We start from the raw sequence: 15,398 nt of genomic DNA on the forward strand, positions 1-15,398 counted from the left end.
TCATGAACCGTGTTTCCACCGCTGTTGGTTTATAACACATGTTTTCATGTGTTTTATCACAGCTGCAGCAGTAAGTCGATTAACCGGCGAGTCGAACAGCTGAAAACATGTGACCACCTAGATAATCACTTACCATGCCACAGCATTTTTATGCAAAATGTTTTCAAATGTGAATATGTCCTTCTTTTTCTGTTTCCTATCCCTAACCCTTTTTGGGCTGGGGTGTTGTTTGGACAAAAGAAAATCTGAACCTTAGACATTTTTATTAAACTAAATTATAACTAATCGATTAATCAGCAGACTATAAAGTAAACCACCATTGGTTACAGTCGTAATTCTATTTCTTTATTCATGTTACTTTTTTCTCCTCTTTTTTCTACTCATTCACAATCATGTAACTTGTCATTTTATAACTGGCAGTTTTTTTACCTTATCAAAGCATTTTTCACCATGTCTGCAACAAAATGCATAATTGGGGGAAAAATTTCAATAAAAGGAGATGGCGACCATTTTGACAATGATAATGGATTTAACCACATAATGTAATTACCACTCGGCCAGTTGGAAAAAAAAACTGGCCTAGCTGTATTCAAATAATATAGTCAATTTCCTTAAATATGAGTTAGATTGTGTTGAAATGGAGGAAGATTGAAGCTGGCGTTAAGTCTCACAGCATGATGCATCATATGACCACAGAGACGCAAAGCATCTATAAGAGATGTGCATATGAAGTGGCTGCACATAGAGACACAAACCCCAATTGTATACACGCGTTGTATGTGTTGCCATATTTCGTCTCATTCTGCCCGGGTGTCGTGATCTTCAACCTCTGCACGGCACGCCTGCATGTTATGAAATGGGGACAAACTCACTCACAGCAGCGAGAGAGAGGGAGAGAGGGAGAGAGAGAGAGAGAGGGAGAGAGAGAGGGAGAGAGAGAGAGAGGGAGAGAGAGAGAGGGAGAGAGAGAGAGAGAGAGGGAGAGAGAGAGAGGGAGAGAGGGGGGGAGAGAGAGAGGGAGAGAGAGAGGGAGAGAGGAAGAGAGAGAGAGGGAGAGAGAGAGAGGGGGGGGGAGAGAGAGAGGGAGAGATTTTTTTGATTTTTAAAACACAATGTTTATTAAGATTCACCAGAGAACATCACGGTCCTCTACAAATGAAATGGGAAAAAACACACACAACAACAAAATAACAGAAAAACAGAATGAATCAGTTCATAAACACAGTGAAATGAGGGAGAGAGAGAGAAAGAGAGAGAGGGGGGGGGGAGAGAGAGAGAGAGAGAGGGAGAGCGAGAGAGAGAGGGAGAGAGAGAGAGAGAGAGGGAGAGCGAGAGAGAGAGAGAGAGGGGGAGAGAGAGAGAGAGAGAGAGAGAGAGAGAGAGAGAGAGGGAGAGAGAGAGAGAGGGAGAGAGAGGGGGGAGGGAGAGAGAGAGAGAGAGAGAGAGAGAGAGAGGGAGAGAGAGGGAGAGAGAGAGGGAGAGAGAGACAGAGAGAGAGAGAGGGAGAGAGAGAGAGACAGAGAGAGGGAGAGAGAGGGAGGTAGAGAGAGAGAGAGAGAGAGAGAGAGAGAGAGAGCATCCTCTGGCTCCCGGACGCTGGTTGCTCAGACTCTCCAAGGAGGCTGCGATGGAGACAGGATGACACCGGCCGGGTGTTTTTCGGAGGAAAGTGGCTCTGGGGTGTCGGTGCCTGGCGGCTCTCCGACGCGCGACCTTACCAGAAGACGAGCCGCGTGCCACCTGAGAAGGAAACGAGGAGTGTGTTGCAGCGTGTCGATGCCCGAGGATTATGGACCGACGGTGTGACCGGTTTGGATAAAGCTGTGCTTCTCGTCTTTATTTCCTGCAAGCTGGCCACATTCACTGACGCGCTCCTGTTGGACGTTTTGACTGTCTAATGTTGAATGGCGCGCGCTTCCGACGCGAGGCATATCGGCGGCGCGTCGTCTCCTCCCTGTCGTCGCCGGACAGACGCGTGTGAAGGGTGCGCGAGCCTGTGGATAGTTTCCCTGACACTATGGTACAATATTTGACCGTCCGTCGCCGTTTTTCCCCGTGCCACGCTCCATTGCGCATGCCCGGCGGCACACACACAACGGCTGTGGCCGACGCCACTTGGCTCCGTCCTGGCACTGATGTGGGAGCGAAAGTAGCGGGGGAGCGGAGGACCGAATAAAAACAATGCGCCGGCAAAGTGGCGGCGTGGCGCCCAAAGGATTGGACCCGAGATCCGCCGCCAAGTAGACCGCGCCACAAGCCGAAGAATGTCAGGGACACCACATGCAGAGGCCGAAGGGGTAGTAGTCTCCAAAGTACAAGTGAAGAGGGAGATCAAGACAATCGTGAGGAATTTGGAAACCATCCTGGGAGACCTCAAGGATGTAGCCAAAGAGCTCAAAGAGGTAAATGAACAGGGAACACCAGGAGACGCCTGGCGTGTATGAAGCACCGTAGTCTACCATGCGTTATGTGACAGCATCTCCATGAGGCTGGGATATAGAGGAGGCTCTTTCTAGGCATTCTAGTTGTCTGGGGGGAGATGGGAGGCTGGTGTCCAACACACTGGGGCCTGGAAGCAGCTATGACAACACACACACACACACACACACACACACACACACACACACACACACACACACACACTTACACTGTACCCCCCCCATACCCACTCATGTGTGATCATTATCTCCAATATGAATGACATGATGTGGCACAGGAGGACCACAGGAGCTTTGATGAAAGTGAGAAAAATGTAATCACAGTTAATATTTAATGGACAAGTTGGTTCAACCGGGAAGAAGGCGCTTTTTGCATTGCATTTCATCATCTCATAATGCTGACTGTTGTTTGCTGTGTGAATTATCTCCTGCCAAATAGCGGAGCAGCTGTCTTTCCTTTCCAGTTCCCTTCTCTCTCTCTCTCTCCCTCTCGCTCTCTCGCTCTCTCAGCATGTCATGGTGCTTCTTTATCTTCGGATTTCTTTGTCATTTGTTATCTTTCACAGCATGTCTGTATTTATCGCAGCCACTCATCTTCATCCTCTCTGTATCTCTTGTTGTCTGCTTTCTTTCGCCCCCACTCTCTCTCTCTCGCTCTACAGAGTCCTTGTTAAAGATCAGAATCCACGTCTCAGTGATGCAGAGACAGGAGTGCTTGAGTGGCAGTTGTAGGGGGGTCTCCGAAGGATTCAGGGATTGTATGTGGATATCGAATGTTTTTTACCTGCAGCAAGTTGTGCTCGGAGCTCAAAATATCTCGCAGCACCTCTGTGCAGAGTCGTGTTGTCTTTCATTTGATTCACATGTTCCAGTGCTTGCTTTAGTGTTTTTATCACTAATGCCAATCAATGAATCCTTTGCTTCCACTTCAGTTGTACCAACCCTGCAACCTTGCCTTCTCGATGTTTACATTCCTCTACCTGCCGCACACCAGGTGTATTCGGCCTGCTGGGCCAAACATCTCACCCCGACATGACAGGCTGTCAGTCGAACAAAAGCCTATTGCGCACAGCCTCGCGTTCCTACATTATGGATGGGTAGTCGACACAGCATCTGTCTCCCTCTGCCTCTCAGCTCCTCTCTCTCTCTCTGCTTTTGCGAGTTGAGCTGCATTAGACTTCTTTGTGTCATTCAGTAATTTTTTACAATTGTCTCACAGAAGGCACCTGAAATAAATGAGAACAAGAAGGCATTTTATCTTTTTATGATGTCTTTTCTTCTTTTTTTTTCGCTGGCAGGAAATCTGTGCAGAGGATCAGTTATTCTGACACAGCACACACTAAAGACATACCTTGGGGGGGTGTTACATTCAATCCAGTATTTGGGTTATAATCCATTTGAAATGCAGTTATTTGTCACAACTCACAAACGGGGCTGGAGCCGAGCCTGGCTCCGAGGAGGGACCCTGCCCAGATGCTTGGCACAGCCACTGAAGCTGCCTGGCCTACAGCGGGGCCTGCACGCTGGGATACTGGTATTACCTCTTGTATGTGTCCCCACAAATTATCCATTTAAAGGCTGCATGGAGAATTTAGCTCCATCGCCTTCTCTGCCCTAGCTTTCTCCTCGTTTATCTCTCCCTCTCAGTCACTCTATCTCACTCTCTGTTTCACTCCCTCACATCTCTCTCTTCCTTTCTCTCTCGGCCTCCTCTCAAACCACTGTTCGGTCACACATTTCAAACCCCCTAGATGATAGCAATGGTGTTTCACAGTGGACTAATGTATAGAGATAAGCATTACTAATCCAGAAAATGAACATAAGCACAGTCATTGTCATAATTGTGAAGGGAAATACATTATCTTTACTTTTCTGGTGAGTTTTCCTTAGAGGGTATTTCAGCAGTGTGAAGCGGTGTTTCAGCTACAGCACATAATAAACTCAGCTTGTTTGGATTTTCACTGACTGCTGGATGGTCAATGATCAGGCAGCCAGTGATAAAATGTCCAACACAGCCACATCATTTCTGGGCATTGATGCGCCATTGAACCCCATCAAGGGAAGACTTTATAGCAATATAGGACATTAGCCTTCTGGAAATGGCTGAAGAACACGGACATCAGGAATACCAGTTATTAGTTCAGAGCACAGTTTGGCGTCGTGTGTCTTTTTGTTTGTTAAACTGACTTTTAAATTGTATCCCCCCCCCATGCTAATGGTTCCTTGGGCAATGTTTATTTGTGCATGCAATTTCAGTCCTGCCAGCCTCCGGCTATTGCCTCATCAGCACAGGAATAAATGTTCAGGAGAGTTACTTTGTCCATGGATATGGCCACAGTGCAAGTGTTTGCTGTAAAAGTGGACAAAATGTAAAATACAGTGCCGCACAAAGAGCTCTTTCACTTGGTACCCCGTGGCACAAATGTCTCTATTTAGCTGTGTAGTCGGGCATTTGTCTGCCTTTTTCTGTTGCATGGAAATTGAGGCAATTTCAGTTGAGTGTCATTGCTTATTGTGCATCATGTAGTTATAGAATTAAAAGGTTTGCACGTGTGTATGTTTTTGAATGTATTCTGAACTTGTGCTGCTGCATCCTTACAACCCTTTCCAGTATTTCCTCTTGGAGGACAGATGAAGTAACTTTAGAACCAAATATCTACATGCGCTCCTGGGGGGGGAGCTACCATCCAGTGTGGCTCATCGTCCCCCTTTGTGATCATCATTTATTTAATCAATATTTAAATAGTTTGTTTTTGGCCCTATTCTATTCTCTAAATATTCAGTGGGCTATATCCAACATGGCACACTGTGAAATTACTGCACAACTGTAACTGATGGAGTATTTGCTCTTTTGAAATTGTGTCTCTTGCAGAGTGGATCCCGATGAGATTGTGCACGAGTTCTGCTTTTTGTAAAATATCTGTTTGTGTTTTTCTATCTTACCAAGCTTGGTGACTTGGAATTGAGTCATGCCATGATTCCTTCAAATAGCATTTGTTACAATGGGAAATATTTGTTTGTTCTTTCTGTAGGATTCGCAACAACCTCACATTTGTTCACTTTTACAAGCAATTGTGCTCATTTTTGTCTGTTGATTTTTCACATCTATACCCTTTCCTGTTTGTTGTATCCCTCTGTTTTTCCATTTTGTTATATGTAGACAATGTCTTCCTTATTCATACACAACACTGCTTTTGTATTCTAAATTGTTGTATTTGTGTTTGAGCTCAGAGAACGTGGTTGGTGTGGTCACGTCTCTCGGTTCAGAATTGTTATAGTCTACCATTGAAGACGGAGTCTGGCAGGCTCATGGCTGGTCCCATAAATTGTAGTGATATTTCATTTCTCCCTGGCGTGGTTGTCATAGTGATACCCTAATTAATTTTTCACCTCATAAGTCTATATGTATCTTTAGATTTTATACAAGGTGTTTTTTAATTCATTAATTGAGAACGTGAGGCGATAAAGACACTGAATCTTTGCCGGGCAAGGTCCTATATGGATCATCACGATTTTCCCCATTTAAAAGTTTTATTGGGTTTTTCTTTTGCTGTGATTTTTGTATGTCGCAGTGATATTTCTTCTTGTCACCAGGTTGTCCATGATATTGACACCCTGACCTGTGACCTGCAACTGGAGGAGGATGGACTGACAGACAGCTCCAAGACAGACACACTCAACTCCAGCTCGAGTTCCACCACCACCACTACCACCGCTTCCAGCCTGGAGAAGATGAAGCTCTTCCCTGATGACTGTATCTTTAGAACACCTGGGCCCATGGTCCCGGTCCTTGTCAACCCCCCTGCAGTACTGACTGTACTGAAGAAACCCCACCCGCCCTTACCACCACCAAGACTTACCCCGCTGAGAGCCGAGGATCACAACATTAAGAATCTGCCTCACCCGACGTTAGTGTTATCAGGGAATATATCCAAGGCTAACGGGTCTCTGATGAGGAATGGCGGCGTTTTCCCGCTGAAAACAAACAGGGATTTATTCTCCTCCACACCTTGTTTCATGTCTAGTGACAGCGGGATCCCTGAGTCGGGGCTTGTTCCTACATTGCCCAGGCCCATGCCCCTCCTCCGTCACGAAAAGAACAAATGCCCCAAGGCCCCTGGCAGGGAGCCCCGTGAGAGGGAGCGTGTCCGTTTCAGTGAGAAGGTCCAGTACCACGGCTACTGCCCGGACTGTGACCTCCAATATGATGTAGATGACACAGAACTACACTTACAGGCTGAGCTGGGCGACTTGAGGCTGAGCCCGGTACATTGCTGCACTTCCTCCTCCCCTCCTCCACCTCATGCTCTTCCTCATGATCTAATGTTGGAAAACGGCGGCCTCTCGGTCAGCCACAGTTTCCCGCCGACAGCAAACGCTCCTCCACCTTGTGTGCCTCCTCACCCGCCTTCCCATAAGCCCCAGAAGACGATCCTACGCAAATCAACCACCACCACGGTTTGACACCGAATCCCCTGTTCTGCCTGCCTAAACGTCCTTGAATCATTCGTTGTGTTTTCTACTTTAAGAGTGCTTTCTGCTCCAGTTGAACTTTGGATTAACCAAACAGAGAGAGGAAGGTTTGGGAAATGGGAAACAAACGGATTGATGAAGTGAGCAGAGTAGAGAGGAAGGCATTGCCATGGGCGCTGAGACGTACCCAGAGAGATGTGGAAGAAGCGGTGAGTCTTTGTGCATGTAATATTGTGTTTGTCAAGAAGAGAAAAGGAGGAAGGAAAAAGAGCAATTGCATGCACTGACGCATGTCTGTGAGTGTGTCTGCATACAATAATTTGTTTATGTATTGTATATTCATGACTGCATTGATTTTTGAGTGGGTGCATAGTTGGTGTGTGTGTGTGCAGAGTGTGATGTTTGTAGGCAGCGAGCATTGACTGAAAAATGTACAGGGGCTTTACATTTTTCACAAAAGACTGCTGACAACACTTACACTAAATTATATTTGCGTTTGTCGAGAAGCTCTTGGTGCTAACAAGTCTCAAACTCAGGAAGTTCTTCAAGAGAGGGGGGATCTTATTAATTCATGTCCTTCTGGTTGATACAAGAAAACCCGCTTGCCTCAGATTTCATCAAAAGCCCTCAAGGTTTTCCCATACTACTAAATAACGCTTTACCACACACAGGCACACAAGTAGAGGCTGTTACAGAATGCGTCAAAGTCACTACAGACACAGGTAGAGGCATCTGAAACGTCACACGCCCGTCAAAAATGAACAATTAGGGGTTGTGAGATAGACAAGTGTGTCACGACTGTGGGTGTGAGAAAAGGGAGAAGGAATGAAAAGAGTGACATGGTGGGCTGGGGGAGGAGAGGACAAAACTGCCATTTTGGATTTGTGTCTACCAATGATGGTACAGTAAATTCCAATTGAAAAATCTTGGATTTCATTTTCTAATATAATTCACATTTAGCATTTCAACTCCCATTTGTGCCTATCTCTCCCTGGGATATCTGTGAGGCTAAATGGACAGTGAGCTAATCAATTCTGCTCTTGAGGAGATTGGAGTCAGCCAGAAATGGCTGCATGCTGGGCTTTATTTCCTTATGGGATCAGCCATAATATCATACCTTATCAATCTACATGAACAGCAACTCTTCACTTTATTATCTTTGATAAAGCAGCATATTCAGCTAGAATGTCGCTCAGAGACAGCATGCATGTCTCCCCATGTTAAAGAAAGTGAAAAGAAGTTCCACCTGTTTATATGGATCTGCTCCAAAATGTAACGGGTTCTTCCTTGGTTCATGCCCCCACCCCTCCGCATAATTTAATGGAAATCGGTTCTCTAGTTTCTGAGTAATCCCGCTGATCATCCAACAAACACACAAACAGACAAACGGCAATGAAAGCATAACCACCTAGGCAGCAGTAATAACGCCTTATTATATCTTATAACGCTCATTTTTAAAAAGTGTCTGGGAATCTTTAACCACAGTGTGTGCGCCTCTGTGCATGTGTCTGTGTGTGTGCATAGGTGCAGGTTAGAGCACACGTCAGTTTGGCAGACAGAGGGGAGATGGTATACCCTGGAGTTGGATGAGAATAGTAGCACCAGTTCCTCTCAGCGATGCCCTTAATTAGCTGGATTAGACTGCAGGAGATAAAGCAGTGCCTCAGACAGCCTTTGTACCAACATTAGCCTTTACAGAGCTCTGAACTGCTGCGGCACATATTTTTTTTATGATAAACAGAGGGATAGAAAGCCGACTATGCACAAAAAAAAGTAAGGAAAGAAGTAAATGGACAGAAAGGTAACATGAATGTGCGTGGGGGAGGGGGGCAGATGTGTGTGTATATATATCACACTTTTGTGGGAGTGGGCAGCTTGGTGGTTAAAAGCTGAGAAAAATCAGGGTGTGAAACAGCACACGCCGATGCCAGAATCCAATGCATGACCTCACTGGCCTCACAATCTAAAATCAGCGTCTGGTTTTGGGATCAGCGGATATCCAGCCATGAGAAAAATGAGGAGAGTGAGGTGAGGGGAGGCGGTAAGGACACAGAGAAGAGGGAGAACGTGTGGGACAGAGAAAAACAGTGAGATGGGGGGGAAAATATGTGTGATGGAGAGAGACAGAGAGAGAGACGGTGAAAGAAACAGTAGTGCAATGGAGTCTGGTGCTGCTCCGGCTGCACTGTGTGTGGGAGCGTATGTGTGTGTGTGTTTGTCCTAAGGATGATTGCTCTCAGTGTGCGAGATTCGCTTTATTTACTTTGTATTAATGGATCCTAATGAGTCTGGGAGCAGCATATAGTCACACGCACACACGTCCACGCAAAGAATGTGTGTGCTACAGGATGGAATGCAGCCAGTTTCGTCAATAGGTGCCGCTTACAAGGGTTTTTTGCGACTGTAGCACCGTGTTACCAGCTAATGCACTACTCAATGAAGCAAGAGAATGAACACAACGGACTTGCTATTGTGTGAATAAGAGAGCACATTTTAAAAGTGAAGGAATTTGCCTTGGCCCGAATGTATTCCTTTTTTCCTCTTAACTTTGCATACTGCCAACTTGAGTGTTTTTTGAGTTTCCACTGGTCAAATCTGTTGAACCTGTGAGATTCAATATATCGAATTTAGTTGCTCGGTTGCCACAACACCGAAGAAAAAGGCCTTGATCGTCTGCACAGGCCAAAACTCGGAGAGAGTAGATGCGAAGTTGCTTGAAAAGCTGTTGACAACAAATGTCAATGTTTGTGCGCTTCCTGGGTCATGTAACATGATTCTCAAATGTTAAATTTAGTCAGGTTGTCCGAACATAGGCAGGTATATAAGAGCTTGATAATAACTTAAATAGAAGAACGTTGATTAAAATTAGGAACATTACAAATCTTATAGGCAGGCCAGACACTGTCAGACATTTTTTTAAATGCTCTGTGAAATGGACATTTTGGTTTTTATTCTATGAACATGAATACACTGTATTGTAAATTTTAAATTAAGGTAAATGTTTGACGTGAAACCTTACATTTGTGGAGAGCACGGATTGGTGGAAAGCGACTAATGTGCATTAACGGCACCCACAGCGGGATGTGGGAGAAACTGTTTGGATCCATTGTTCATTGTTTAATACACCCGTGACATGTTGGATTGTTCCTGTAACAGAAGGCGATGCTCCTCTGACAGCGGGCGTAGGTGTTTTTTTGAAATGGCGTTCTGAGCTCCGGAGCAGCGGGCTTGAGGATGAAGTTGTAATGGACAAGGAGGAGGAGGGTTTTTTTGCCGCCTCCATCATGAGTCAGGACTGACTCAACTGCATTGACCTACTCCCTACAGCTCACAGCTCGCAGGTCTAGCTTATAGCCCACCTCTCTCGCTCTCTCTCCCTCGTTCCATCTATCTCTTCCTCCCTCTCTCTCTCCACTCTTTCTTCATTTCTTTCTTTTTCCTATTTCCTGGGATGATGCTTCTCACCCACTTGGCAGCAGCTGCATGCATAACAAGCTCTCCTATGCGCACACATATCCTTATATGCATGTGGGTGAGGTAGCTATTATTAAAACATATCTGACACTTTATACAGAAAACACCTTTGGCAGCATTTTCATTTGTATGTTTAATCAAAGAGTTCACCATCTTTTTTTCCCCTCCTGAGCTGCAGCAGGTTCTGCATCCTTCTCTTCTTGCCTTATGGATTACAAATGACCTTCTAGGGATGAAAGAAAAATCTACTGCCTGTCGTTTTCTGGCATCTGCTAATGAATTGTTGTGCGCATGTGGCTCTTTCAATTAAAGGTTGTGTGCTTTTTGATTTAAACCCCACATTCTGTACATGACTAGTGCGATTGAATGAGGTCGTCCATCAAGTAAATGAGAGCTGATTGGTTAGATTGTTACAGTTAAATGTAAACCATTATTTTCAATACAATAGTTGCACAGTATGTGTAGCTTGCAGTGCTCCGACTGACTGTATTGTCTTCATCTCATTTTCCTACCTGGCAAGTTCACAGTGAGAAATAAAATCCAATAAATGTGTCAGAGTGAGACACATTCTGCCAGTGAATATTAATCAGCTGTTGTTTCTGCCTGTGATTGTCGGTGGCGATCTGTCTGCCAAGGGACACAGTTGTCTGTTTGCTCATCCCCATTCTGCATGCATCATTTACTTTGATTTTCTACATCAGCTACGTTTCATTATGATCATTGGAAATTAAATGTCACGTGGAAAACATTGAACAAAATAAAAGCCTAACGGTACTGTTGTAGCGGAGATGCTGTATACAAAGTTCATTAGACTACAAAATAGACATGCCCCACATTGCCAAACATCAGCGCATTCAAAAGTAAATCTGGTGCACATAAGGCATGAATGCTGGCTCTTCTGGGCGCATCCTTATCTGTGACTCAGACAAAGTTATGAAGAAAGTGAGTGGGTGTGTGTCTGTGTTTGTCCTTGTCAAAAATGTCTGTGCTCACACACATGGGGTATGGTGTGCATGTGTTTAAAGGTGCATGAGAGTGCAAAAAGGCATGGGTGAGTACATGCAGCCATGTGTGTGAGAAGGAGTCAAAGGGCATGAGATGACTCCATGCAACTTAGAAAGCCTAGTAGGTGGTGAAGCAAACTTAATCGGAGGATTTCACGCTCCTCTGGAAATTGTTAAAAGTTAGAAGCATCAGCTGCACCTCACTCCGAGAAGGTAAACAGTGTCTCAACAGCAGGATCAGAATCGCAAGAGCCACGGTGACCCAGATGGGGTTCTCTGCTCAAAGAACCACTCCACACTTGACGGAGAAAAAGTAGAAGAAAAAAAAAGAGAAGAAAAAAGGCACCCATTTAAGGAGAGACATGAAGCCTTCCCTTTTTTCTCTTTTCACAAAAGGGAAGGCGTTTTAATCCACAGAGAAAGAATGTGCCAAACAGCTCAGTCCTATTATTTTTGATGACTTGTGTATGTGTCTGGGTGGTTGAGTGCGCTGCAATGATACCTCGGTGTATTTTCATTTTCCTCTGTGAAAAGTGACTGTTGTTGCTGTGACTACTTGATCAAGTGACTCTCCTCTCCTCATCTTCTCTGTCAGATTTTCACATTTTAATGTGTTTCCCCTTTTTCCTCCGCAGGGCCCGTTGAGATACTTGGGGATGGCACGAGTGGAAGGGACGCTTGTTTCACGCACTGATCAGCCCTGGTTGATTGGGCAGGGGAGGCGCCAGAGCTGAGGCCAGGCATCACCCTTCTCTTTTGCATAAAGCAGTGATGGCTCTCAATCAACAGGAGTCAAGATCCTGTGGACAAATTCATACTTTTTAGGCACTAAACAGTCTCCAGGCACATGTTACTGTGAAACTACAGAAACTGCGAGAGCAGTCCCTGTATGTAAATGCATAGAGATAGGTGAAATTTGGGCTGTGGAGTTGATATTTTTGTTACTTAGAAATAGTTGAATTAGAAATTAGAATGCTGCTGAATCCCTATCATCAAAGGTAAACAGGCAAGTTTAGATGAAGAGCTACAGTTAGGTCGAAATGATGTCAGCCAGTATATGATTCGTGTCTTCACAGGCTTTTTCTCTGTGTATACTCAGATGGAAATCAATAGCTCCACTCAATCGATGGAATTTGCCTTTTAAAAATTGTAATTGTTTGTGTCTGGGGAGCCTGACACGCGGCCTGTGCGCAAAACGCAGCTTTGCCAGAATGCAGATAAGGAGAAAATGATATCATGTCAGTATGGGCCATATGCACAATCACTGCGTATTTCGGGAAGTTTGAAATGAACGATGACGTGGTCACTGATCTGTGTCCAGACTTTATGCCCATTACATCAAAATCTATGTGCTCAGTTGGTGCCATGCACGCTATGTTTTTTCCCCCACAATAACATGCAGAAATACAGTACAGTGTGGCATAGTTACATCTTTAAAGGATTCTTGAAGAAGTAATAATTTGCATAAAATTTTCTTTGTATACAAATATACATGGACATCTTTGATATTTATATATTTCAGGCATTTTTCTACAGAGACTTTAACATTTAAAGAGATGATATTTTTGATATTGTGTTGGATGACTGAGAGGTATTTTGACGAAAGCTGACATTCCCTCAAGGTACGAGTTTTTTCCAGAAGGGCATAGCAGGATGAGATATTTATATCTAGCAAACAGTATAGTGTTTGTATGGATGAACAAAAAAACAAGTGCTTCAGTATTATCACTTCTAGACACTTAACAGAATGGGCTGTATTATGAGGAAGGAAAGGAAAGTGGAGAAGATAGGTGGCATAAACCAAATACCTAGATGTGCTTTATGAGACAGGAGGCATGAAAATGAATGAAAGAGTGCATGACTGACTCTTCACTTTGTGCTGCCACCACTGTGTTTTTCTATGCATTTCTGTGAAGAGGCTGTCTGTTGGTGGGTCCCACCCCCCCCCCCCCCCCCCCCTCCCATCTCCACATATGATGATCATCAGGTTAATTCAGCAGTCACTATAAACCTTGGAAATACCATGCTTCTTATTGGCAAATTAAGCATTTGCGATTAAATCATTTTTAAAAGCTAATTCATGCAGCACTTAACAAAACCAGAGATTACACCTGTAACCTCCACTCCTTTGTTCTCACTGGACACAGAGACTGAATTCATGACCCAATTCTGTATCAATCAAGAATCTGTTTCAAAGATGATTGGGATCTGGGTCTCAAAACGCTGTTGGTGATAATTTTGTTGCTTGTCCACAAACTGTTTGGAAAACTAATTGTGAGAAGTAAAACACTTTGCACTTAATGTTGTGGCGTCTCTGTCTATTCTAGGGACTGAACGATGATTTCAAGCACTGAAGAGTGTTGACTTTATGTCTGTGTTTTCCGTTATAAACTGTGCCCCCTTGCAAACGAATCTTTCATAATGTCAAGAGTCGGCGAACTGGGGGCGAGATGGAGGGAATTAATATGACTGCGAGTGCAGAAAAAAATGCATTAAATGGCATCAGCCGCTACATCAGTTAATTGGAGATTAGTGTGATGAGATAGCAGGCTTGTGGTGTTAAGGCACTGACTGTCTCCAGAATATATTCTAATGTATTCATAGTGGCTTGTCGTCGTCACGCACACTCTAACATAAGCCACGGCCAGCGGTTCAGATGACGGATGTGTTTACAGGAACAGGGCCGGTGGTGGCCCGGAGAATAGAGAGGTCATCGCGAGACTGGAACACAAGTTCAAATCTGGGAACTGGAAAAAAAATATGCTAAATATGTGCATGACTAATGTGTAATGTGTTAGTCGCTGCCTTGAGCAAGGCACCCAACTCCAAAGAGGAGTGCAGTTGTAACGTGCAGCTCTTTGTAGCACACAATGGTGTTTTGGTGTTTTGAATTCACAGGAGCAGTTACACATTCTGTCAAAGAGACCGGTATATAAGAAATACAGTTAATGCATTACTAACACACTTTGAATCAAATACACGGACGGACCATGAGTCAATGGACTCGCAACTATCACCCCGACGTGCACACATCCTTTATTTGTGTTTAATTTTAATGCTAAACTTCAGTAACTGGTTGACACATCTGTTGTTCAAGCTGGACATGAATGAAAAGAGGCTTTCTAAATCCTCACTAAACCTTCCCGGTGCCGCAGATCCACACTATCACCCCGACCCCAAGATTATTAGACATAAAACTACTGCATATGATAAATGTAAGAAACGGCAAGTCCTTTTTTGTATACTTTATTGTAGGAGGGTCAGAATTCACAAGATTTAAACGTAAAAACTCTTCTTAAGGCTGAATTCCTCATTATCATTTAATTGCGCTCTCTATATTGAATCCATTTGTTCCATCGTTGGAAATATTACTCTTCTTGATTTCTGATTCTATATTAGGTTATTCTTTAAAGTTTTGGAATGTTGTTTACAGTTGACTTCCAGTTATAGAGCGAAGGAAGAGTAGGTTTTAACCAGTTCCTCCTTTTTGTTTATTGCTTTGTGTGAGTCCAGATGGTGATAAAACTAAAATAATACATTTTGGTTCAGGTGCCTATTAGCAGGACTATATCAAAATTGCTTAAGTGGGCACATTTGTTTTAAAATAACCTTAGAGTGCACTGGGAAGTTTAAATTTGGGGGTAAATTGACAAAATGAAATAAAAATTAACATCAGACCAGTCTCAAGAAATATAGTTTAGTTGGGATTATTTTAATCGGTGCATCCCTTCTTCTGAAACCATCCACGACACGTGAAGCTGAACGGTGTTTAGAAGACAGTTCCAGGTCTGTGCGACCGAGGCGTCCATGGTCCATGGTCCATCATCCGTGCAGGTGCAGCCGCGTCAGTCAGCTGCTGCGGCACCGGGCTGCTCTGCACACGCTCCACATTTTCCAAGGGCATGAGACCCTGCTGCGGGTGCGCTCGTTTTACGTTAGCGCTCACCCGGGTGGCGAACGTAAACGTACTCTGTCGACCCCGCCCAGTCGAACTCGCCCGCGTAGAGCT

General features: G+C 44.4%; 1 protein-coding gene across 1 annotated transcript; it reads left to right on the forward strand.

Annotated features, from left to right (window-relative positions):
* Positions 1-1,580: 1,580 nt before the first annotated feature.
* On the forward strand, positions 1,581-13,690 carry prr16 (proline rich 16). Its single transcript, XM_035638696.2, has 3 exons — positions 1,581-2,402; positions 6,033-7,120; positions 12,025-13,690. The coding sequence occupies exons 1-2, from the start codon at positions 2,265-2,267 to the stop codon at positions 6,900-6,902; spliced, it is 1,008 nt and encodes a 335-aa protein (XP_035494589.1). The 5' UTR covers positions 1,581-2,264; the 3' UTR covers positions 6,903-7,120; positions 12,025-13,690.
* Positions 13,691-15,398: the final 1,708 nt, after the last annotated feature.

Source organism: Scophthalmus maximus, chromosome 19 (genome assembly GCF_022379125.1).
Source record: "Scophthalmus maximus strain ysfricsl-2021 chromosome 19, ASM2237912v1, whole genome shotgun sequence".
Taxonomy (NCBI): domain Eukaryota; kingdom Metazoa; phylum Chordata; class Actinopteri; order Pleuronectiformes; family Scophthalmidae; genus Scophthalmus; species Scophthalmus maximus.

Excerpts from the sequence above, each read along its gene's own strand:
- prr16 (XM_035638696.2), top strand. The coding sequence starts at position 2,265 with ATGTCAGGGACACCACATGCAGAGGCCGAAGGGGTAGTAGTCTCCAAA. Across the intron at positions 2,403-6,032 it reads TAGCCAAAGAGCTCAAAGAG|GTTGTCCATGATATTGACAC; the intron begins GTAAATGAACAG and ends TCTTGTCACCAG.